The sequence below is a fragment of the Bos mutus genome, chromosome 3, assembly GCF_027580195.1.
Source record: "Bos mutus isolate GX-2022 chromosome 3, NWIPB_WYAK_1.1, whole genome shotgun sequence".
Classification (NCBI taxonomy): Eukaryota; Metazoa; Chordata; class Mammalia; order Artiodactyla; family Bovidae; genus Bos; species Bos mutus.
The window spans coordinates 47,137,829-47,162,984 of NC_091619.1; the positions used below are offsets into that span (position 1 = coordinate 47,137,829).

The 25,156-nt window shown below is 42.1% G+C and overlaps 1 protein-coding gene across 11 annotated transcripts in view; it reads right to left on the bottom strand.

Moving 5' to 3' along the window:
* Positions 1–25,156, bottom strand: part of SLC44A3 (solute carrier family 44 member 3) — an 86,388-nt gene that overhangs the window by 17,833 nt on the left and 43,399 nt on the right. For 6 of the 11 annotated variants that reach the window (XM_070367635.1, XM_070367637.1, XM_070367646.1 and 3 more), the window contains 4 exons: positions 23,284–23,449; positions 17,510–17,653; positions 11,617–11,773; positions 7,760–7,846 (listed from right to left, as the gene is read on the bottom strand). In XM_070367635.1, the coding sequence (XP_070223736.1) occupies positions 7,760–7,846; positions 11,617–11,773; positions 17,510–17,653; positions 23,284–23,449 (554 nt within the window). The remainder of the gene's footprint in view (positions 1–7,759; positions 7,847–11,616; positions 11,774–17,509; positions 17,654–23,283; positions 23,450–25,156) is intronic. The other 5 variants (XM_070367639.1, XM_070367643.1, XM_070367638.1 and 2 more) reach the window with 3 other exon arrangements.

Below are 25,156 nucleotides of genomic sequence, written 5' to 3' on the forward strand. Positions count from 1 at the left end.
AGTAACTGCTTCTCTGAGAAGGTAGAAGAATTTCAAGTTAGGAAAGACAGATGGCAACTGTGTACTGGGCCTTTCCCCAGGAGGACGAGAGGCTGCTGAGGCCCACTTGGGGCAGAAGGCTTTAGGGCCACACCCTCTTGATGTCTGAGCCTTGCAACACACCCACGGCAGGTGGGAGCCGGGCTCCAGCAAGGCTGCTCCCCAGGAAGCCACATAAAGCCAGGGCCCTCAGCCCAGCAGGTTCTGAGCCACACACCAGGAAACATGAGGACACAGTCAGTTTTCTCCCAGACAGTCTGGGGCCTCTGATAGATAGGTGTCTCAATTCCTTTCTATCTAAAGTCAGAACAGTAGCATTTGGCACAAAACAGCTGGGCTGTGAGGATTACCATCATCTATAAATGGGCCTTAATGTAAATGATCATATTGACACACGTGTGTGTTTCCTTCTACACCATGCTCACACAGAGGAATCTCTCCAGGGCTCTCGCCGTCAGCTGGCCACCCCAGAATAGCTCTAAGCCAGTCGGCGGGGGTGGCAGGATTCGGAACCGCCACTGTCACGGAAAGGACAGCTGTCTGGACGCTCTGTGATGAGGCAATGTCAATTACCCCAAGAACCACGTCCTCTTAAGAACCTTTACATCATTTTCATAATCAACGCAGAGGAATTGCACAATATTCATTACTTTTCTTTTCTGAGCTGCACATGCTGCTCTGGGGAGTAGAGAGGAGTCCCTGGAGGTTTGCCAGCTGGCTAAGGATGAACCAAAACCAGACACAGAAAAGTCACAGAGTGCCTTCGCTCTTGATGGACTGTGAGAAAGAGAAGCATTTGAAATTGAGCTAACTTCAAGGGAGGTGGCGGGGGGAGAGAAGGTTTTTGGGGTATTACAGAGTTAAGTCTGCCACAAAGCCTTAGAAGACAAAGACCAACTTTCTGTGCCCTGAAAGACAAGCAGTGGCAGGCAGTGTGGGCTGGGGTATGAAGCAGGGAGGGGAGAGATGTGTATGTTTGCCAAGTAGCAGCAAGTTTTTCTCCGTATTGGATTCGACAGGATTATCTGGAGTTTTTCTGACCAGTATATTTGTTAGTCAGAAGTCAGGAAGCTATGGGCATTTCCAGTCAAATGCTAAGAGGCAATAATCTCTGCATGCATTTCTTGATATTTCATATCTAGACAGACGTCACAGTAAAGTGGGCTGGCAGCTTGATGGGCTGCATTAAAGCAGATCTGAGTCACTCCATCCTCTCAAGTCACTGACCAGGAGATACGGCAGAAGATTCACCCAGCTACCCTGCATAGTGGCCCACAGTAGAAATGGGGAGTAATAGCTTCTGGACACTACCCTCCACTGTTGAGAATGACTGAAGTGACTGGCACTTTACCGCATCCAGTCACCAGTTGATGTACTTGTTGCTGTCATTACAGCAGCAGTGTTGGGAGAACTGCCATAAGGGGATGAAGATAGCAGTTCACTCACATCCTCAATCCACTTGACAAGATTCTGGAGGCTTGAGATCCAGGCAACATAAAGCGTCACCCACCTTTGTGATCCCAGGGTAAGTCCTCACTATAGATAAGAATAACAACATGAAAAAAAAAGATTCAGGACTGTCCTGGTGGTCCAGTGGCTAAGACTCCATGCTCCCATGCAGGGGTCCTGGGTTCTAGAACTGGTCAGGGAACTAGATTCCACATGCTGCAACTAAGACCCAGTGCAGCTGAATAAGTAAATAAATAAATATTAAAAAGAAAATGATCCTGCTGTTCTGGACACAATGGGAAGACACGCAGTTCAGGTTTTCCAACCTGCCCCACATTCCACACAAAGCGTGTCACAGCTGCAATGTGCTAACATGGTACCTGTGTGCCCCAGCTCTCCGCAAGCCACCAGGACAAGGCTGAGCACTCCCAACGAGGACCTCAGGTCATTCAAACTGACTCTCTTCTTCTGCAGAAGCTCAGTGAGGTGGAGGGATTTACCCAAGTTCCAGCAAGAAGGCAGAAACCAACTGCTGCCATACTTGGCCAGGGGCTGCCTTTACTTAAGAGCTCCTTCCAGGAAACAGGTTGGAAATCGTTTTCAAACCTGTTTGACCTCAGCCCATAGCTCACTTTCTACAGCCATTCCCACTTCTTCTGGAAGAGCAAAGAATTGAAAAGGAAGGCAATGCTCAACATGATAAACATACAATGCATTAAACAACAGCCAATACTCACCAGAAATGAAGTGGGAAACAAGACAAGTAGGACTGTAGTTGAACAACACAGCCACACCAAGGGGACTCTGGTGGTACCCACAGTGAAGGTTCCTTCCCCAGTCTGCAAAATCCCATCTCTGCCTGGGCTCACTCACAAGCCTTGAATGCTCATCAGGCTTCACTTTGGCAGTCAGACATCTCAATAGAATTCTGAATTTGAGACCTCAGGAAATTAAGTAAAACACCACTTCTGATTCCCAAATGACACACTTGAATAAGCTTTAAGGTGGTTCCACAGCAAAGAATCTGCCTGCAATTCAGGAGATGCAGGAGATGTGGGTTTGATCCCTGGGTTGGGAAGATCCCCTGAAGAAGGGTATGGCAACCCACTCCAGCATTATTTTTTTCTTAATCCACTCCAGTATTCTTGCCTGGGAAATCTCACAGACAGAAGAGCCTGGTGGGCTATGGTCCATAGGGTCCCAAACAGCTGGACACAACTGAGTGACCGACCATGCATGTGCAAACATACCAGGCACTTTACTGATTGGTAAAAAGCCTTTAGTTGTAACGTGAAAATGAAAATCCATGAAATTCTACCATTTGCCTATAAGAATTGAAGAGAGAACATTCTGGAACGTTTAACCAGTTTGGAACCCTCAGGAAGATGAGTTCCAAAACCAGTGAGCCCGCCAGTTGGTGTCAAACCTAGAGGAACACTGATCTAAAGCCACCATCAGCACTAGTTCAGATGTCTGTGTCCTCCGTGGACAAGATGTGCACTCAGGAAGGCATTTCCATGGGGAACCATGTGTGGACCATAAGAATAAGGGCAGGCCTCCTGCTGATGGGCTAGCCTGCAAGGTCCCACTTGGGGCCTTCTCAGTTGGGCTCCTGCAAAGTGCTAGAAGGGAGGGGGAGGCTGCAGGATCTCATCTGAAAAACTCTAAGAACAGCCTGGCCAGTCAGCCTCCCAGAAGCTCTGACACAGGCATGCCTGAGGGGAGGAGGTGAGCTTAGACCACCCTGACTGGCCTTTTCTGGGTTTATAATTGCCTGATCCAGCCTTCACCCCCTTCATTGTTCCCATACCTTTCCTGTCCTCCTCCACAAAAATCTGCCTTGAAATCAGCCTTGCTTCACAGCCAGTCTGGACTCTGGCTCAAGCAGGTGCTCAAGAGACCCACCCTAGGCAGTGGCTGTGACTCCCTCTCTGGCTGTTTTAAAATGCACAGTGTTCAGGGCTTGGGTCCCAGAGGCAACATGGATATGGATTCAACTCCTAGTTCTGCCACTAACTAACTACAGGCCCTCTCTAAGCCTCGGTTTCCTCATCTCTATGTTGGAGATAACTATCTCAGGGGGCTTCAGTGAAAACTCACAATTGATCTACTGCAGGAAAGTGCTGAGCACACAACTAGCCATACAGTGAGGGTCAAGTGCGTGTATTATGTGCTCAGTCATGTCTGACTCTTGGTGACCCCATGGACTGTAGCCTGCCATGGAATTTTCCAGGCAAGAATACTGGAGCAGTTGTCCTGTCCTACTTCAGCGTATCTTCCCAAACCAGGGATTGAACCCGTGTCTTTTGCATCTCCTGTATTGGCAGGTGGATTCTTTACCACTGCGCCACCTGGGAAGCCCGTGAGTGCCAAGAAGCCATGGCTACTGTTGTTGCTATCAGCTGTGACCTCCGGTGATGCTCTATGCTCATGCCTGACAAATCCTACCTCTTCAGTGCAAGCTCTCCTAATCATCAAGTCAAAGCACCTCCCCATACCAAGACTCCCTTTCCTGAACTTCAAAGACCTCATTCCAGCACATGCTGCTGCTGCTAAGTCGCTTCAGTCGTGTCCGCCTCTGTGTGACCCCATAGATGGCAGCCCATCAGGCTCCCCCGTCCCTGGGATTCTCCAGGCAAGAACACTGGAGTGGGTTGCCATTTCCTTCTCCAGTGCATGAAAGTGAAAAGTGAAAGGGAAGTCACTCAGTCGTGCCCGACTCTTAGCAACCCCATGGACTGCAGCCCACCAGGCTCCTCTGTCCACGGGATTTTCCAGGCAAGAGTACTCGAGTGGGGCGCCATTGCCTTCTCCGCATTCCAGCACATACAGTTATATAAATATCTCATGCAAGTGTCTCACCGAACCCCATTCCCCACACTAGTTTGTCTGCTCCTTGAAGCCCTGACTTGCTTTATATAGACTCTGTTTCATCACAGTCCCCTCCTTGTTACACCTTAATGGTTTGAATACAGCATAAATAGATGTTGGATAGATAAATGTGTGACGTGTACACACACTTGGGATTTACAATGTAGAGAGGCAAGTAATGAGAAACGATGAGATGTGGAATTTCATTCCCTACCCTGCAGGTGAATTACCTCGTACTCTTAGGCTGGGTATCAACAAAATGCGGCAACTGCCACTAGGCTTCCTCCCAGGGCTGTGGAAGACGGATTAGGCTTTTAAGCAGCAAAGCTGAAACACAGCCCGCTCCTTGATGTTAAGTAAAGAAGAGCATCTGGGTTCTGATGGTAACAAATGGATCTCATTCCCCTTTAGCATTTCCCGGCTCTTTCTGCACAAAACTAGCAAAATTTAAAAAAAAAAAAAGCCTCAACTCTTTTAAATCGGATTTCCAGAGAAAATCTTTTCCTAGTAACTCATTCCAGTGCCAGGAAATTTTTCAAAGGCTAATCTAAACTCCTTCTCTCACTTTAAGCTCCCTTTCCTTTGTCCACTGCCAAATAAGATCGACAATAGCTCTGGCCACGACTCCACAAAAATCATCTTTATTCTTACAAATCTTTTTTTTTTTTTCTTACCATGCTGCATGGCATATGGGATCTTGGTTCCCCAATCAGGGATCAAACCCGTACCCCCTGCATTGGAAGCACAGAGTCTAAACCATTGGACTGCTAGGGAAGTCCCTACAAATCTTTATTTCACTCTGCTTTCCAGGAGTTGTTTGGACAACAGGTGACCTTTCCCTCCTCATCAGTATTCGCTTTGCTTCTTCTCTTTTATTCTTCCTCCTCTTCTTTCTCAATCTCCTAAACCTGAGACGTCCCAGCAGTGCCCACATCACCTGGCAGTGCCCAGTCCTATAGGAGTCACCCCACATTAAAGCTGCTCTAGGGACTTCCCTTGTGATCCAGGGGCTAAGACTCTGAGTTCCCAATTCAGGGGGCCTAGGTTCCACCCCTGGTTAGGATACAGATCCCATGTGCTATAACTAAACAGTTCAAGTAACACAACTAAAGATCCCACATGCCACAACAAAGATTGAAGATCCCATAGCCAAATAAGTGAATGGAAAAAATACATATGTATACATGTTTTTTTTAAAAACCTGCTCTGGCAGCTGGTTTAGGCCCAGGCACAATCACTGGCACCAAGATCAAAATTCAAAGACCCATCCCTGTTTGCAACACTGATTCACCATGAGCTGGATCCTCGAGGCTAGCTGAGTCTTTTTGTGATTCAGGGACAATCATTCCCATTGTACGTCTGTTAAAAGGATTTCAACAATTTATAATAATTATACTGCGATTAATACTAACACTGCTTATGATTTTGGAAACATTTTGAAATCCCAAAAGTAAAGGTACAGGGTTAATATAAGATGCTGTAACATCAGAATGCAGAAAGTATATCCCTTAGGATAAGAGGGCAGAGAAAACAAGCAAGGACATAGTTTGAGACAGTGGCTTTCAAGTGTGTTCAAGCAGCAGAGCCTGTCTTTAAATGAAACCTTCAGTGGAATCTCACTCCTCAACCAGATAAAAGTGGAGCTGCTCTGGTTGGAAGGCAGGGGCGGGAGGTGGTGATGTTGATATGAGCCCAGAGCCCATCCTTCCTCCTCCTCACCCATTTTTCTCCTCTCCTGAAGCGGTGGTCCCTGCAGTATTCATAGAGCCCCAGGGTGGGGGTCTATGAAGCAGTGAAAGAGGGACATGGAAAGAACCTGAATTTACTAACACTGTGAGGGAACAGCAACTCAGCTTTAGGGCCCTAAAGGACCATGTGGCCAACACATCGGTATATCAAAGGTTCCACTGCTTTCGTCTTTCTAGTCCGTCTATGTGTATCTTAGCTTGATTTTCATGTATATGTATTTTATCACAGTAAATATTTGTAATGCATCTCAATAGCATCTTCATAGAATAAGTTGGTGTCTGGATGTGTACACAGAGTTCTAGGGGAGACAGGCTTGTACATTACACTGTGACAAGACATTCACAGGGTCTGGCTTGACTTGCTACGGGACCTACCATTCTGAAAGGTGCAATAGTATTTTACTGTGCTTTATACATGCTTGCTTGATGTGATCCAAGTGAAAGCTAAACACACTCTAAAATGTATGCCAAGAGTCTTAAGAAGAGCTTTAAATATAGGGTTTACTAGAAGAAGACTACAATCTCCCCCGAATAATGAAAGGTATTCTTAACACCATTTATAAGACATTAAACATAGATGGTCTAATTAGTCCCTTTACTTCTACTGGTACATTTATTAGGAAGAGGGGCAAAAATAAGAAGTACTTTTCTAAGCGAGTACTGTGAACATTTAAATTATAAAACAGCCTGCTGACTTACAAAAATACTGCTTTGTGTAAATTTGACTAAGGGTTATTAAAATTTCCTAAATTATCAACAGAAAAATAAAATACATATCTAGTTTTCCACCGGTTTGAAAGACTCAGGAGGAAAAAAATCTGAAATTCAAACAATCACAGTATATAATTTTTCTGATTTTTAAAGGAATATTTATAGCTTGAAAGTGAAAGGCTGGTGAAATATATAAAAATTAGGGAGGCAGTCCTTTTCCTATTTCAGGAAAATTATAGTTCTTGGAGAAGACATTGAAAATTAGCTCTCAGTTGACACATATGCATGTATTAGAGTTTCTAAAGCCTCCTTTTTTTTTTTTTTGAAAGAGAGACACATTTCTTTCAGAATTTGAAGACTTGTATTAACGACCTAAGGTTCTAAGGTAAAGGACTGCAGATGACAGCCAAGGAACCAGATCCATCCATCCATCTCTGCTTCCCTCAGGTCAGAGCTAAGAATAATTCTGTTAAAAAGTTGGAGAAATTAAAAATAAGGAGAATATGTCTTGACACATAAAAAATATAAAATTCAGATTTCAGGCACTTCCCTGGTGATCCAGCAGTTAAGAATCTACCTTCCAATGCAGGGGATGTGGGTTTGATCCCTGGTCAAGGAACTAAGATCCCACATGCTGCAGGGCAACTAAGCCCTGGCACTACAACAAAGACACAGGGGAGCAAAAACAAAAAATAAAATTCAGATTTCAGCGCCCATAAGTTCTGCTAGAACGCACTCAGGCCCATCCAGTTACATCCTGTCTGTGGTTGCTTTTCTGCTGCGGCACCAGAGCTGAGTAGCTGTGACCAAGACCCAAATGACCCAAAACCTGAAAACTTTTACACAATCTGGCCTTTACAGAAAAACTGGCTAACCCCTGGCCTAAGAGACAGTGCCCACTGGCAGGCCCTCACACCATGTCCCCGGCGCGGGAGACGTACCTGGTTGAGATGGCGCAAGCACTTGTCCAGACACCAGAAACAGCAGCAGCAGCACTGGGACATGCACCTGGACAAGGCACCGTCCTGCTGGGTCAGTTCAGAAAGAAAGGAACAGTGTCACCAACAGCACAGGAAAGAGGCCAACAGAAGTGTCTTCCAGCACACCCTGTTCCTACTTGGAGATCTGTGTACCTGGAGAAGCACCACAGCAATTCTCATGGGTACAGAAGTTCTTCTATTCTGTATGTGCTACTGCTACTACTAATTACTATCATTACTATACTGATGAGCAAGGGTTCTCTTCTGTGGGCTTACCTGTTAGGAGTGCTGTTGAGTTCAGCAGAAAGGGAAATGGATTAGCCTGTTTTTACTAGCAAAGGTGAACCAGACCTTTTGGTTCTAGTAAAAAAAAAAAAAAAAAAACCTCTCTTTCTTCATGTTTTCCTAAGTGTCTTCAATCATAAACTCTGCTTTTTCAAACCATAGTTTATATTCATGTGAAATTCACATCCCACAGACAATAAAACTAATGCATTGTAGATACTAGTTATGTGTCCACACACACAAAAAAATCAGGTTTAATTTTTTGGAAAAACATCCCATATTAAGACTTTCAGGGTTAAATTTTGGGGGATAAGTTAGTCCTTTGAAATACAACTTGAATTTGTGTATAACTCAAGAATGGATGAATTAATAAAACTTGTTGGGGGAAGGGGTGATTAAATGTATCTTACTGCCCAGACTGGGGTGGGGGTGGGGGAGAATCCCTGAAAACAATCCTGAAATAGTTTTCTATTAGGACCCCAGGGACAACTTAGCCTTATATAGACATTTTCTTGTCCCAGTGTTAATTCCACTAGATGAAATCTGACCTGCATCCTTTTCAGCCTGGCTATGGTTGTGAATGAGCCATTTAATGTAAGAAGGATCTCACAGTGGCCGTATGAAATGCTTATACTGCAGATACAGTATGGGGCTGTATGGCTGCTGAGGAAGACTATTTTTTTTAACCTAAGAAAGGACACATTTCTCCAACCGTGACATCACTAAAAGGGAGTTTGACCTCTTAGTCCTTATGGGATCTAGGAAGTGAGAAATAACCTCTTAGACTTCAGCCAGAGAGGCTGACCCATTGACGGTTAGATTTATGGAAGCTGTTTCCCCAAAGAGTTTAAGGTGCCTAGCTTTGGGGGGTACAGTGAGTTCCCTGATGTTTATTAACTTATGATTATCTAGTACTAATGTATCAGATCAGATCAGATCAGATCAGTCGCTCAGTCGTGTCCGACTCTTTGTGACCCCATGAATCGCAGCACGCTAGGCCTCCCTGTCCATTACCAACTCCCAGAGTTCACCCAGACTCACATCCATCGAGTCAGTGATGCCATCCAGCCATCTCCTCCTCTGTCGTCCCCTTCTCCTCTTGCCCCCAATCCCTCCCAGCATCAGAGTCTTTTCCAATGAGTCAACTCTTTGCATGAGGTGGCCAAAGTATTGGAGTTTCAGCTTTAGCATCATTCCTTCCAAAGAAATCCCAGGGCTGATCTCCTTCAGAATGGACTGGTTGGATCTCCTTGCAGTCCAAGGGACTCTCAAGAGTCTTCTCCAACCCCACAGTTCAAAAGCATCAATTCTTCGGTGCTCAGCCTTCTTCACAGTCCAACTCTCACATCCATACATGACCACTGGAAAAACCATAGCCTTGACTAGACGAACCTTTGTTGGCAAAGTAATGTCTTTGCTTTTGAATATGCTATCTAGGTTGGTCATAACTTTCCTTCCAAGGAGTAAGTGTCTTTTAATTTCCTGGCTGCAGTCACCATCTGCAGTGATTTTGGAGCCCCCAAAAATAAAGTCTGACACTGTTTCCACTGTTTCCCCATCTATTTCCCATGAAGTGATGGGACCAGATGCCATGATCTTCGTTTTCTGAATGTTGAACTTTAAGCCAACTTTTTCACTCTCCACTTTCACTTTCATCAAGAGGCTTTTGAGTTCCTCTTCACTTTATGCCATAACACATGCATATATACATATATGAGGGCTTCCCTGATGGCTCAGAGGTAAAGAATCCACCTGCAATGCAGGAGCCACAGGAGATGCAGGTTTGATCCCTGGGTTAGGAAGATCCCCTGGAGGAGGAAATGGCAACCCACTCTGGTATTCTTGCCTGGGAAATCCCATACACAGAGGAGCCTGTTGGGCTATAGTCCATGAGTGAGTGAGTGAAGTCGCTTAGTTGTGTCCAACTCTGCAACCCCATGGACTGTAGCCTACCAGGCTCCTCCATCCATGGGATTTTCCAGGCAAGAATACTGGAGTGGGTTGCCATTTCCTTCTTGAGGAGATCTTCCCGACCCAGGGATTGAACCCAGGTCTCCCACATTGTAGGCAGATGCTGAGCGACTAAGCAGAGCATGATATACATATATGAATATATTTAATATATATAAACTATATGAATCTACCTGAAATAAAAAGTTGCTCTGTTCTTCAAGAAATCTTTCTCCAAGTTTCCTAAAATTGAAGGATTGATTTCAAAATGCAACAGCCAGAGTAGCTAGATTTATCCTGGATGGTGAAATGTCTCTTTAAGTCACAAACACGTAGTTAAGCAATATTTAACAGAAAATACTCTCTGATCGGGGTGATGGCTTAGTGTGCATTTCAAGGTAAGGAAGCTAGATAATTTTATATGAAAGCCAATCAACTGCTCTTAATTAATATACTAATCTTAAATCTTGATTTACAATTAAATCTTGATTGGGCTTCCCTGGTGGCTCAGATGGTAAAGAATCTGCCTGCAATGCAGGATACCTGGGTTTGATCCATGGGTTGGGAAGAATCTCTGGAGAAGGAAATGGCAATCCACTCCAATATTCTTGCCTGGAGAACATGGACAGAGGAGCCTGACAGGCTACTGTCCATGGGGTCACAAAGAATCGAATACAGCTGAGCAACTAACACTGACTGATCGAAATCTTCAACAATTCAGATTTCTGCTCAAAAGAGCAAACAAAAACAATTCTAAAGTATCATTTACGAATCCACATGTAAAACTTTCCCCGTTTACTAAAAGCACATACCTATGCCCAAATGGCTGGACTCTATCAAACTCTGACCAAGTCACCAACACAGAGGTGGGGATGGGGGGGTGGGGAAACTAACATTGTGTGAGAACAGAAAAGTTGGGAAAAATCCAACCTTTCCTTATTTGGCAGGCCAGAAATACCACGAGAACAGCTGTTTTCCTGGTGTTTTGGTTTCCACTGGCATTCATAACCAAATGTGCATGGAAATTAAAACCAGGGAGAAGAAAAACCCCCAGGCACAAAAGCCCCACAGTTTTCTGTCTTTTGAGCTGAGATTTAGGTCAGCTTGCCCGTTTCTCACTATTAAGCATGAACGCGCACACAGGCACATGCAACTAACTTCCCCTGACACCCTCCAGGAGACACAGAAGCTGGGGAAATCTCCTCATCTTACGGTATATTTTTCTTTCTTTAAAAAAGCATGATAAATATCCATAAAACCTTGCTTAAATTTCATCTTAAGAATTTCTCCCATTTGTTCAGCATTTAAATAGGAAGAAAACCCAGCAAGCTAAGAACTATGTCCTCCCTACACCACCTGTGCCACCATGTTGGAGAAAATCCAACAAACTTAAACAAAACAGGGAGCTGGACAGGAAGGTTGCTGGGGGTGGGGTGCGGATGGGACCTGAAGCCCATTGGAGCTTTCTGAATGGCCCCTGGCACAGGTCACATTCCTGTCCTGGGACCCAGTGCAATTCTCCAGTGATTCACTTTTCTGTGACCCAAACACAGAGCACACTCTGTTTTAACGTGTTGCCTTACCTTCTCTTTCAGAGTGTTATACACGTACATGAGAACGGCTCTTGGAATCCTCACCACAGTGATTAAAAATGACCCTTTGACAACTGTTCCCTGATGGTAGCAGAAAAGAATGGAGAGAGATGAAAGGATCGGGCGATCAGGAGGGTCACTTTTATTTCTGGGAACAGGAGAAAAAAAGACAGCATTTTAAAAAACACTATTTAGAAAGAAACAAAAAAACTTGTCTCTGGTTCAAATCATCTACGGTACTAACAATTTAGAAAGCAGTGACGCCATCTGCATTTGGCAAAATTTTTATACTCCTTGCTAGCTAAGGTTAAATTATTTCTTGGACTAAGTTAAGAAATATTTCTGGTGGTATTCAATGTTACAAACAAAGAAGAGAAAATTTTAAAACATTCTGATGAGGTGAACAAGTTTTCCTCTTTACAACACCTAACCACCTCCACCAATCCATTAAATTGGGTATTGATCCCATTTTCAGTTTCAGAAGTTTAATTATATAATAATCCCCTAGGTTTAAATTACACACTTTCATCTGTAAATATTGCCAGTATTAGCTTGGTGATGAAAATCACTACCACATCACATGACCAGGATTGGCAGCCAGAGTATCCGGCTCACAGCAGAGGGAGGAAGAGTTCTGGCTTCCCCAGCTCCTGAAACCCAGCTGATTTCTCCTCCGTTCTGTAAAGGTCACCTCACTGTGAATCATTTACGGGACTTGTCATGACACAGCTCTCAAGAATGCGAAAGTCAGTTTCACAGGCAGGGAAAAAAAGTGAAAAAGAACAGAATGGGCACATCTTTCTTCCCCCTCCCCCACACCTGAAAGATAAAACAAAGGCCTGAGGGCTGATGTCACCCCTCCCCTGGCCCACTGAGGCCAGTTCTAGAAAGTGAGGCCCTTTCCGAGAAGCTCCAAGGGAGGCTTGCTTTCTTCATAATGGATTATTCTACAGCTCGCTCTGGTTGCTAATAAGTCACTATGAATTAAGGTTTTGACCAGAGCCTAGGTTTTCAGGGAGGAAAAGGAATGCAGCCAGAAATGTTTCAAGAGCTGGCAATGGCCACATTTTGCTGTTATTTAAATCATCCAGGAAGGAAGAGAGAACATGAAAGTAATATTGGGAGCAGAGTAGCTGCAATCCAGTCGTCCCACAAAAAGGGCGATGTGTGTTTCAACTCAATATTGTTGAAAATAGGAAATGCCAGGGAAGCTATTGCTGATATGAATTCACTTAGATCTGATAAACTAGAAAAGTAGCACAGCCAGGAAAATCTGACACATTTTTTTTCCCTTTCCTCGGTCCTTTTTTTTTTTTTTTTTTTTTTTTAAGAGGAAGACTGTTTACTTTCCCATTGAGGAGATCCATGTGCCTTAGAACTGACTGGTTCTCAAGCAGGGATGCAGGCAGACGAGGGCAGTGCTTGCTCTCCATCTGATACGGAAACAAGTGATTCACAGGCCTCAAGGGCTGGTCCTCCAGGTACTGAAGTTTGGGCTTAGGCATCCGTTTTCTGAGGTTTCACAGGGATGGAATTGACCACTTAAGGCAGGGTGGTGTCTGCACTGTCTGGATGGCGCTCATCCGTGTCACATCCCGGTGATGGCTCCAGACGCTTTTGGGCTTGGCTGGAAGAAGACGTAGATGTTCCAGAAGCTGACTTACCACTTGGGAGAGAAAATCTGAAAAGAGGGCCAGCTCACAAACCAGGCCAGCCTGTGGAGCCAGAACTCACTCAACACCCCACCCTAAGAACTAAATACCACCTTACAGGAAAGGGTCAATCATTGGGGGCTCTCGGAGACACCATCTTCCTGCCCTAGACTCTTATCCACATTCAAAGGTTATATTACCCTGTCACCCCTTCTCTGCTGTGCATGTCCCTGGGGCCTTCATCTCTTCACAAGCAGCAAAACCTGCCTTCAGGAAAAGGCTTTGGTTACACCTAGTGAAGCTTAAACTAATACTTCACCACATTTTGAGAACTGGAGTTTGGGACCACAGTGCCGCGAGGGACATTACTGAGCAGCTCAGTGATGGGCTTATGAGGATGCCACAGTCTCCTGGTGGGCTTCCGCTTCTGTCTACAGGGAGTACTGCATGCTGGGCACCTTTCGCTGGGTTCTGTGGGTAATGGCACTAGGAAGGCCCCGGGCAGTTGGGGAGAGCAGGAGACTCCAGGATGTCCCCAACACACCCAGCTCCTCTAGGTTTAAACTTGTGGCTGCTCTGAGTGCTGAAGGTGCCTGGCTCTGTGTGATGGAGCCAGGAGGTCCCAGGACACAGTATCAGCTCAAGTCCCTGGGCAAACCATTTTTTTTTTTAAGCACTACTTTTTAAACATTTTTATTTATTTATGGCTGTGTTGGATCTTCACAGCAGCACGCAGGCTTTCTCTAGTTGCGACGAGCGACTATGAAGGGACCACTCTTCATTGCGGCGGCTTCTCTTGTTGCAGAGCACAAGCTCTAGGCACACAGGCTCATTAGCTGTGGCACACAGGGCTCGACTACTCTGTGGTACGTGGGGATCTTCCTGGACCAGGGATCAAACCCACGTCCCCTGCACTGGCCAGCGGATTCTTAACCCTTGGACCATCAGGGAAGTCCTGTGCAAAGCGTTTAATGCTCTCGTTCACCTATGTCTGTAACGCCTTTGGGTCATAGTATCTAAGTGCTATTTTGCAGCTATGATTTGCTTCAACATAACTTACTCCAGAAACTTAGGAATCTTGGAGGCACGTTTTAGTTCTGGTTAGATCCAGTCGAGTGCTCACTGAGAACTCTTCAACAGCATGGATAATTCATTCTGTGTTGCGGCTCCTGGACAAGGATCAGGCTGCACAGGATGCTTGGCCTCCACTGTCAGTCTGGTCCTGGGCAAAGGAGCGTGGTGTGTCCCTGAAGAGACCTCGTCCTTTCCTGACATTTCTTTCAGCAGAATCACTGCAAGATGAAGTTGGGAGGACTGTGGGGGAAGCTGTGAGGTCCATTTATCCAATCCCAAAGAAAAGGGAAACTCTTTGTTATGAAGAACAGGTCCTCAGCAGCTCTTGTCAGGGTTAGCAAACTCATGTGTCTCCTACCGAAATTCCTTAGGCTCAGCTGTGAATCCACTTCCTCACTTCCTCCTCAGCAAATCCAAAGCAGCTGGAAACCATCTTCTGTATACTTGCAAGCGATGAAGTCATGACTCAAGCGTCCCTTCTCCAAACTGAGCAGTGCTGGCTCCTTCCTATCCACCCCAGCCCCATCTTTATGGCTCTCAGTTGACCTCTCTGAAATTCAAGCAAATGGTGGTAAAAGGGAAATTACACAGGATGCCCATGTCCTGGTACTTGATGCTCCCTGGATGACCTCTTCATCCCTCTTACTGCTTAAATGAATGACAGAGATGAATGCACTCTGGCTATATTTAATTCTCACCCTGCATGCAGACTGGAACATGAGATTAAAGAATTATAAGCCCTGAGATAAGGGAAAACCTTGAGGTTTCAAAATTAGCACACAGTCAAAAAGAATGCAGAACTCTTTAATAAATGAAATAGCAGTGCTAAAAATAAGTCAGTATGCACTTTATTTTAAATTAGTTTATTTTTATCAAATATGTGAAATATCTTAAAAAGTCAAATAGCACTGCTAGGTGTAACAGGAAAAACAGCAGTTTTTTTTCTCCACCACTAATTGTCTCTCCCTAGAGGCAATATTTTAGCTGTTTCTTCTGGAACCCACCTTCACACTCCTAAATTACTTGTTCTTACTGAAATTTCTTCATTTTTTTCATTCTCAGAGAATGTCTACTGACTTCCCACTACAGAAGACACAGGTTTCATTCTCCTTGGCAGCTTAAACTCCCAAGTACACTCATTTCCCCACTCCTCTTTTTCTCAGTATAATTATACTGAAGCTCTAAAAGATTTCTCCCCAGTTTTACTGAGATATAATCGACATGTAACAGCATGTAAGTCCAAGGTGTACAATGTGTTGATTTGATCCACATATATTTCGCAAAATGATTACTATCTTAGCATTAGCTTATGCCTCCATCACCTCATATAATTAACCATTTCTTCTTTTTGTGGTGAGAACATTTAAGGTCTCTTCTTTTAGCAGCTTTCAAGTATATAACACAGTATTGTTAACCACAATTATCATGCTGTAGTTAGATCCCCAGAACTACTCATCCTCTAACTAGAAGTTTGTGTCCGTAATCCCTACCTCCCCTTCTCTCCTACCCCACTCCCGGGCAACTACCATTCTACCTGTTTCCATTAGTTCAGCTTTTTTAGATTCGACATGTAAGTGGTATCATCCCTTTTTGTTTTTCTATGACGTATCCCTTGGCATATTGGACTCAAGGTCCATTCGTGTTATTTTAAATGGCACGATGTCCTTCTTTCTCACGGCTAAATGATATTCCATTATATACACCAAATCTTCTTCATCTATTCACCCTTCGATGGACACTGAGGTTGTTCCCGTGTCTTGGCTATTGTGAATACTGCTACAATGAACACAGGCGTGAAGACATTTCTTCAAGATTCTTTTTTCATTTCCTTTCTATATATACCTAAGAAGTGGGATTGTTGGATCCTATGGTTCTGATTTTAATTTTTTGAGGAGCCTCCATACTGTCAGTTTCCATAATTGCTGTATACCAAATTTGCACACCCCACCCCACAGTGAAGGAGGGTTCCCTCTTCTCTACATCCTTGCCGACCTTAGGCACCTCTTGTCTTTTTGATGACAGCCATTCTAACAGGCATAAGGGGGGATCTAATCGTGGTTTTGATATGTATTCCCTGATGATTAGTGATGTCGAGCACATTTTCATGTGCCTCTTTTTTGTATCTTCTTTGGAAAGGAAGTTCTGCTTCTCTGCCCCTTTTTTAACTGAATTTTTTTTTTTTTTTTTACTGTGGAGTTATAGGAGTTATATATATATTTTGGTATTAACTCCTTATCAGACAAATGGTTTGCAAATATTTTCTCCCATTTCATAAGCTGTCTTTTCATTTTGTTGATTGGTTCTTTTATTGTGTAGAACTTTTTAGTTTGATGTAATCTCACTAATTTTTGCTGTTGTGGCTTGTGCTTTTGGTGTCATATGTGAAAAATCATTTCTAAGACTGATGTAAAGGAGCTTTTCCCTTATGTTTTCTCAGAGGAGTTTAGGGACTTCAGTTCTTATGTTTGAGTCTTTAAACCATTTTGAATTAATTCTTGTGAACCGTGTAATACAGGGGTTTAATTTTATTCTTCATGTTGTTATCCAGTTTTTCCAGAACTGTTTATTGAAGAGATTATCCTTTCCCCTCTCTAGGATCTCGGTTCTCTTCCAATGAGCTATGGGTCTATTTTTACGCCAGTCCCATACTGTTTTGTGGTATAGTTTGAAATCAGGACAGACGATGCCTCCAGATGTGTTCTTCTTTCTTAGAATTGCTTTGGCTATTTGGGCTCTTTTGTGATACAAATTTTAGAATTTTTCTATTTCTGTGGAAAATATAACTGAAAGGTTGACAGGGAATGCACTGAATTTATACATGGCTTTGGGTAATAAGGATATTTTAACAATATTAATTCTTCTGATCCATGAACACAGGATATATTTCCATTTGTTTGTGTCTTTCATCAGTCTTATACTTTTCAGTATACAGAGCTTTCATCTCCTTAAATTCATTCCTAAGTATTTTATTGTTTTCAATGCCAGTGTGAATGAGACTGTCTTCTTTATTTCTTCTTCAGATATTTTGCTGTTAGAGAAATGCAACTGTTTTCTGAATGCTTTGTATCCTGTACCTTTACTGAATTCATTGATTAGTCTAACAGTTTTTTTGATGAAGTTTTTAGAATTTTCTTTATATATTAATAAAGTCATATTACCTGCAAACAAAGGCAATTTTTCTTCTTTCTTTGTGATTCGTATGTATTTTTTCCTCGTTTTCTTGCCTGATTGCTCTGGCTAGGTCTTCCAGTGCTATGTTGAATAGGAATGGTAAGGGTGGGCACTCCTGTCTTGTTCCTGATCTTAGAGAAAAAATTTTCAATCTTTCACCACTGAGAATGTTTTAATTAATGTTTAGGGCTTACATTATCAGTACATAAATAACATTCACAACTGTTCGAAACAGTGTATTCTGATTATATTTTCTTTATAGCTTTTTGACTTTTAAGTTAATATTTCACAAAATAAAATTAAATTAAAAAATATATATATATATAAAAGAACATACAGTGTTTTCACATCAGAATGTAACCTACTCAGAGCAGGGATTTTGTTTCTCTATCATTTTATTCTTAGCTCCTATAATACAACACTACCTGGGAGGAAGTAATACTGAATAAAAGTACTTTCTATTTAAAAAAAAAAAAAATTCACATTTTTTATTTGCGTGGTTTTCCACATGCTTCACCAAATGCTTCATCAAAGTATAATTCTTTTTCTCCACATATTCAAACAACATATCTGATATTCTCTACGTTTCCTTTTTATTTTTTCTTGGAGGCATCCCTCCTGGAGCCCACTGCTCTCTTGCTCCTCCTTGGACTGGAGGTTTTCTATACCTGCTAAATACCTACCCTCCTGGAAATTCCCTTCTCTTCCTCACAGTGTTGGAGCCCATTTCCTAAAACTCATGTTTTTTCCCACCTCGTTTACTCACTAGTTTCAGAGGAGAAAGGATATGGTGAGGAAATCTTTTGAGATATTGCATGCCTGAATAGGACTTTATCTTCCTTTATCTTTGACTGATAGTACAAATAGGTATAGAATTCTACGTTGGAAATAATCATTTCTCAGGATTTTGGTAGTTTTGTCCTACTATCTCCCTGGTTCAGAGTTGCTGTTGAACATCAGATTCCATTCTAGTTCTTTTTAAATTTATTTTTTTATTGAAGTGTAGTTGATTTATAATACTGGTTTCAGATGTATGACACAGTGTTTCAATATTTTTAAAGATCATACTTCACTTGAGTTATTTTAAAATATTGGCTGTATCCCCTGTATTGTACAATATACAGCTTATTTATAGTATACACAGTAGTCAATACACAGCTTATTACAGTATGCACGGTAGTCAATATACAGCTTATTTATAGTACACACGGTGGTCAATATACAGCTTATTATAGTACACACAGTAGTTGTGCCTCTTGGTTTCCTATCCTTTCCCTGACTCTGTCCACTTCCCTCTCCCAGATGGAAATCACTAGTTTATTCTCTAAATCTGTGATTCTGTTTCCATTTTGTCATATTATTTTTTAGATTCCACATTTAAAGGATAACATATAGTATTTGTAGTTCTCTAATTTATTTCACTAAGTCTAATGCCCTCCAGGTCCAACCATATTGTTGCAAAATAGCAAAATTTCATCCTTTTTCTATGGTTAATATTCCATTGTATAAATATACCACATCTTCTTTATCTATTCATCTACTGATGGACACTTAGGTAGCTTCCATGACTTGACTATTGTAAATAAAGCTGCCTGAACACTGTGGGTGGTGAGGCAGTATATATCTTTTGAATTAGTGTTTTCATTTCCTTTGGCTGTATACCCAGCAGTGGCATTCATTCAAACAGCAATTCTATTTTCAAGTTTTAAGGAACCCCCACACTATTTTCCACAGGGGCTGCATCAATTTACACTCCCGCCAACAGTGTACTCGGGCTCCCTTTTTTTCATGTCCTTGCCAACATTTGTGGTCCTTGTGACAGTAGCCATTCTGACAGGCATGAGGGGATATCTCATGGTTTCGATGTGCATTTCTCTGATGATTAGCAATGTTGAGCATCTTTTCATGTGTTTGTTGGCCATCTGTATGCTTTCTTTGGAAGAATATCTATTCTTCTCATTGTTAAATTGGGTTCTCTTTTTTTATACTGAGTTGTATGACTTCATTAATAAATAGTTTGGATATTAACCCCTTATTGCTCGTATCAATTACAAGCATTTTCCCCATTCAGTAGGCTGTCTTTTCATTTTGTTGATGGTTTCCTTTGCTGTGCACAAGATTTTAAGCTTAATTTGTTTATTTCTGCTTTTCTTTCCTTTGCCTGAAGCAATAGATCCAAAAACACACTACTACAACTTATGTCAAAGAGTGTCCTGCTTGTTTCCTTCTGGGAGTTTTATGGTTTCTGGACTAACATTTAGGTCTGTAATCCATTTTGAGTTTATTTTGGTATGAGAAAATGTTCTAATTTCATTCTTTTACACATAGGTGTCCATTTCCTGGCAACACTTATTAAAAAGACTTTCTTTTCCCCACTGTATATTTTTGCCTCCTTCGCTGTAAGTTAACTGAACATAAGCGCATGGGTTTATTTCTGGGTTTTCTATTCTGTTCCATTGATCTCTGTGTCTGTTTTTATACCACTGTAGCTCTGTAGTTTTGATTACTTCAGCTTTGTAGTACATTCTGAAGTCAGGGCGTGTGAAACCCCCAGACTTGTCCTTTTTTTCAAGATTACTCTGGCTAGTCAGGGTCTTCTGTAATTTTGTATAAATTTTAGGACTTTTTTAGTGCTGTGAAAAATGTCATGGGTGTTTTGCATTAAATATGTAGATTGCTTTGGATAGTATGGATATTTTTACAATATTAGTTCTTCCAATCCATGAACACTGGTTATCTTTCCATTTATTTGTATCATTTTCAATTTCCTTCATTCGTGTTCTATAGTTTTCAGAGTATAGACCTTGTACTGGTTCTAGTTCTTGATATTTTACCTGTGGTCTTTCTCTCTAAAGCTTCTGGGATCTTCTCTTTACTCATGTCCTCCAGCTCTGGGAAATTTTGACAATTTCCTCCCTTTTTTCTTTGTTCTCTATTTCTAGAACTCATATTAGTCAGGTGATGGGTGTCCTAAATTTTATCTTTTTTCTCCTATTTTCCATCTCTTTATCTTTTTGTTCTATCTTCTGGAGGAGTTCAACTTTATATTTTAATCCATCAGTAGAAAACTTTCACTTTTGCAATCATATTTTTAACAACAAAGAGGTCTTTCTGTTCTCTCACTATTCTTTTTTTCTTGGTTCTTATTTTATGAAAGCAACATTTTTTGGTTCTTTCTGAAGATATTATTAGAGTTGCTGTTGCAGTTTTCTTTTGCTGCCTGCATTGCCCCTATTTTTCCTAAATTTTTTTGGTTGCTTGTTTTGTTCATTTTGATCTTTTTCTTTCACAACAGGCTTCTTCAAATTTTTAATAATCACTGGCTATAGGTTTACATTTAAGCATGAGGAACCAAAGAGTGAGTTGGAGGTTCTATACAAGGGTGACTGCTGACTGGTGAGTTTCACCATCTGCTTCAGAGTCAGGGCATCAGGTCATTTCATTGGGGGATCCCCACGTGGTACTATCTGCAAGTCTTTGCTTTGGGTTATAGTTTCTCCAAAGAAGAATCCGATAATCTCATGCCTAAGAAATATCAGCCTGGCTGTCAACATCCTGGAGACTGAGCTGTGGAGTGTGGATTGGTAGCAAGTAGAATGAAAGTGAAGCGTCAGTCGCTCAGTCGTGTCTGACTCTTTGTGATCCCATGGACTGCAGCCTGCCAGGCTCCTCCATCCATGGAATTCTCCAGGCAAGAATACACTAGAGAGGGTAGTCATTTCCTTCTCCAGGGGATTTTTCCAACCTAGGGATCAAACCCAGGTCTCCTGCATTGCAGGCAGATTCTTAGACTTCCACTTGCTCTCCCTTCTTTCAGGGTAGAGCTTTGTCCCAGCCTTGGCTGTGCCAGATACCCTACATCCAGGCCCTCTCTGATGACTTCTCCAGCGAGCAAAGCTCCCAACTTATATCTGCTGGTATGAAGGATGGGCCGTGGGGCTTAACTGCTCCTTAGTAAGACCTTTAACTAATCTTTGCAAGCATGTTTTACACCTGAATTCCTGAATCTCTCTAGATTTTCATGGCTCAAATTAGCCTCCTCTCCCACCAAATGCACAGAGATAGGTTTTTTGAGGCTTCTCCAATCTGCTCACCGCTCATTCATCCTGTCTTGAGTTTTCAAAATTTGACTGATGCTTCTTCGTTCATTCGTTCGCGCTCAGTCATGTCCTACTCTTTACCACCCCGCGGGCTCCTCTGTTCATGGGATTATCCCGGCAGGAATACTGGCCTGGATTGCCATCACATTTCTCAGCTGCTGTCATTGCCTGCTTCCTGCTGCCCTTGTGTGTTTATGCTTTCTTCATTTTTTCATGATTTTGGGGGAGGGGAGTTAGAGTTGGGAAGGCATTAGGAGATACATACATACACTTCACTGGAGGTTAAATAAAAAGTCCTCACTGAAAATGTTTTGATTTTGTGTTACTAAAATAGAACAAAATCACTGCTGTCAGAGAGATGTGACATGCTGCTGGCCAATTTGGTTAAATAATCTCTGCTCATGTACTCAGGAGCAAGCAGCACACGCCACCTCCTCCGAAGGCGCAAAGGCTCTCAGTGCCAAGGGCTACAGCCTTTCGTGTGTCTGACGGGGTCTCTAAAGAAGGAGGCTCCCAACAGCACCACTGTAATAAAACCCATAGCACTGCTTATCGTTGGGAGGTAATTGTTCTACAGCATGAATCATCCCTAGATGACTTTCTTGCCCCCAGGAACTCTCATGTTTTTCTGCCCATTTAGTCTGCGACATTAGAGGAGGACCAGCCCCATCAGAAGTAAACTTCCTGTTCTGAGTCCAAGCCTGTCATTGCACTGGCTGTGTCCTTCTTGCCTGTGGTTTTATCTGCCTCACGGAGAACCTCACGGAGAATCTCACAAACACAAAAGAGGTAGAGAGTCGAGACGTACGTGCATGTGTCCTCAAGTATTTTGATGAGGTAACGGAGGATAAACACTTAAACAAGCATCATAGTGAACAGAAAAGCAAGTAATGAATTCACTAGCATTTAACTATAAGAACATGAATTGTATTTTATAGTCACGTACAATTCCCTTAGGATTTAAAACTGCTTTCAAAGAAAACACTCTCCTCATTTTACATAGGATGAAATGATGCTCATAGGACTTACTGAAGTGTGTTCCAAATAGATCAGTAATTTTTTTAAAGTTTGAAGTCAGTAAGAATGGATATTTACAGGAGAAATCAACCCTTTCTTTTGAATATCTTTCAGTTCTAAGCAGTTTGATTACTTCTGTGTTTGGCTTCTTTTTGGGTTTTCTAGCTTAAAGCAAAAGAGGTTGGAAATGTGACAGATTCAAGATATAGTATTTCTTTTTGCTACTAAATAAACATCCTGCCAAATTTTTTTTGCCTAACTCTTTAAAATTAATTTCTATTGGAGTATAATTCCTTTACAATGCTGTGTTATTTTCTATTGTACAGCAAAGTGAATCAGCTATATGTATACATTTATCCCCTCTTTTGCTGGATTTTCTTCCTATTTAGATCACCACAGAGCACTGAGTAGAGTCCCCTGAGCTATACAGTAGGTTCTCGTTATCTATTTTATCATAGTATCAATAGTGTACATATCTCAATCTCAGTCTCTCAATTCATCCCACCATTCTGCCTAACTTTGAGCTTAGTCTTTTTCTCTTGCCAATCTCTTTTGAGAGGTCATGTCAAAATTCCAAAATATCTTTTGAGACACACAACATGAAGCACATAGGCAAATCAATAGCAGTAACATGCTAGACCTACCTGTTAAAATAACACGTCACCACCGTCCCAGCTACAGCCATTTGTTGGCATGCAAGGATGAATTCACTGGTCCAGATGAGGCCAATTAAATGGTACCACCACATATACCGAATGCCTGAAAGAGGCTTATATTCCACTTGGCCACCTTCAACGACCTGTGCAGCTCCTAAAGTTTAAAACACAAACATGCTTTATATCTGTGTTTTCCTAAGTATGGAAGCAAGTTCAAGAGGCCATTCTTCCTCAGTTCTAGACTTTGGCATCACACGAAACACAGATGTCAACGTCAAGTTTGAAGTTCCCACCATAACTTAAGATTCATAGCAAAACTAAAATTGAGAACCCACATTTAACTTATGAATAATATTAATAGTGGTAATTATGATAACTGGTAGGCAACTTGTATAAGATGACACTTGATCTATCTTCTAATGGCCGCTCCACTTTGCAGATATGAAAACAGGTTTGGAAGAGTCAAGTAACTTTTGCAAAGTCTCACTGCTCATAATTAGCGGAGGGAGAATATAAACCTGGACACAGTGGACTCTAAAACCCGTGGTTTTTCTATCACAACACTCTGTGATGTAAACAAAACTTATGTTGATGAAAGCTGTGTTATAGAACCCTATGTTATAGAACCATGCTTCACCAAAAATTTAGAGTCAATAAAGACAAGAATCTTCATTTGTTCAAAAGGATTAATTTCAGATTTCAAGAGCAAACTCTCCTAGTACATTTAAAATGGCTAGTGGGCCTCAGTGTTAATCTCCTAGATTCAGATGTCAGCTTTATCCTTTTTGGGTAGCCTGGGGCAAGTTATTTGGCCTCTTGGAGTGTTAGTATCCTTATCTGTAATACTCATTTCCTGATGGTTATTCAAGAAAGAGTAGAATGGGATTACCTGGTGAGTACTGGCCCATAGAAATATCAGTCCACAAGTGATGACGATTATTACTTAAATTTCAGGAGCACAATATTATATTAAACTGAGGCCAGTGCGATCACCCCAGCAATGCTCTACCAGTCACTGACTATGTCCCGCTTTATTTGCTCTCATCTAAAGAAGCCCTTGAATTGGCTCTGCAATTCAACTCAATTCCATACCAAATCTCAGTTCCGCAACTACACTTGATTTCTAGATGTTCTCTGCTCTGTTTTGTTTTATTAGATTTTTTTATATGGATCAATAAAAAACTTTATTGAATTTGTTCCAATATTGCTTCTGTTTTACGCTTTGGGTTTTTGGCTGTGAGGCATAGGGGATCTTAGCTCCCCAATCAGGGATTGAACCCATACCCCCGGCACTGGAAGGCAGTCTTAAACACTGGACCACCAAGGAAGTTCCCTGCTGTATATTTTAAACAAACTGCAAGAAAGAAGATGCACTTTAGTCTCTGGCAAAACCTACAACTTGAAGAACATTTAAAGAGAGTTTCATACTAATATTTCCTTTCATAGCTATAAATTGCTCTCAGGTTCATAATTCGTGTCTTTAGACATTCACAATAGGGTCTGGGCAAAGGAGGTGGGAAAGATAATCATGCTGTAGAAGAAACTGATTCCACAGACGAAGGCTGCTCTTAGTAACTCCTGCTTTGTGTTCTGCCGAACAAGAGTCACATTGTGAGAAATACTAGATCAGCTTGGTTCAGACAGAAGTTAATATTTTATTGAACACTGGATTCACTGGCTTGGAGGCAATCTCTATTTCAGGTAAGGCGCTAATAAATGCTTACGCATTTCCAAAATGGATGTGTTTTAGAAAAGCATTCCCAGTCCCAAAGGAGGCGGCCCCTCATGACTGACAGGCACACGTATGTAGTAGATCAGGTGAGTGGAGACTTGGAGAGCCGCTTCTGGAACAGCAGAAGTG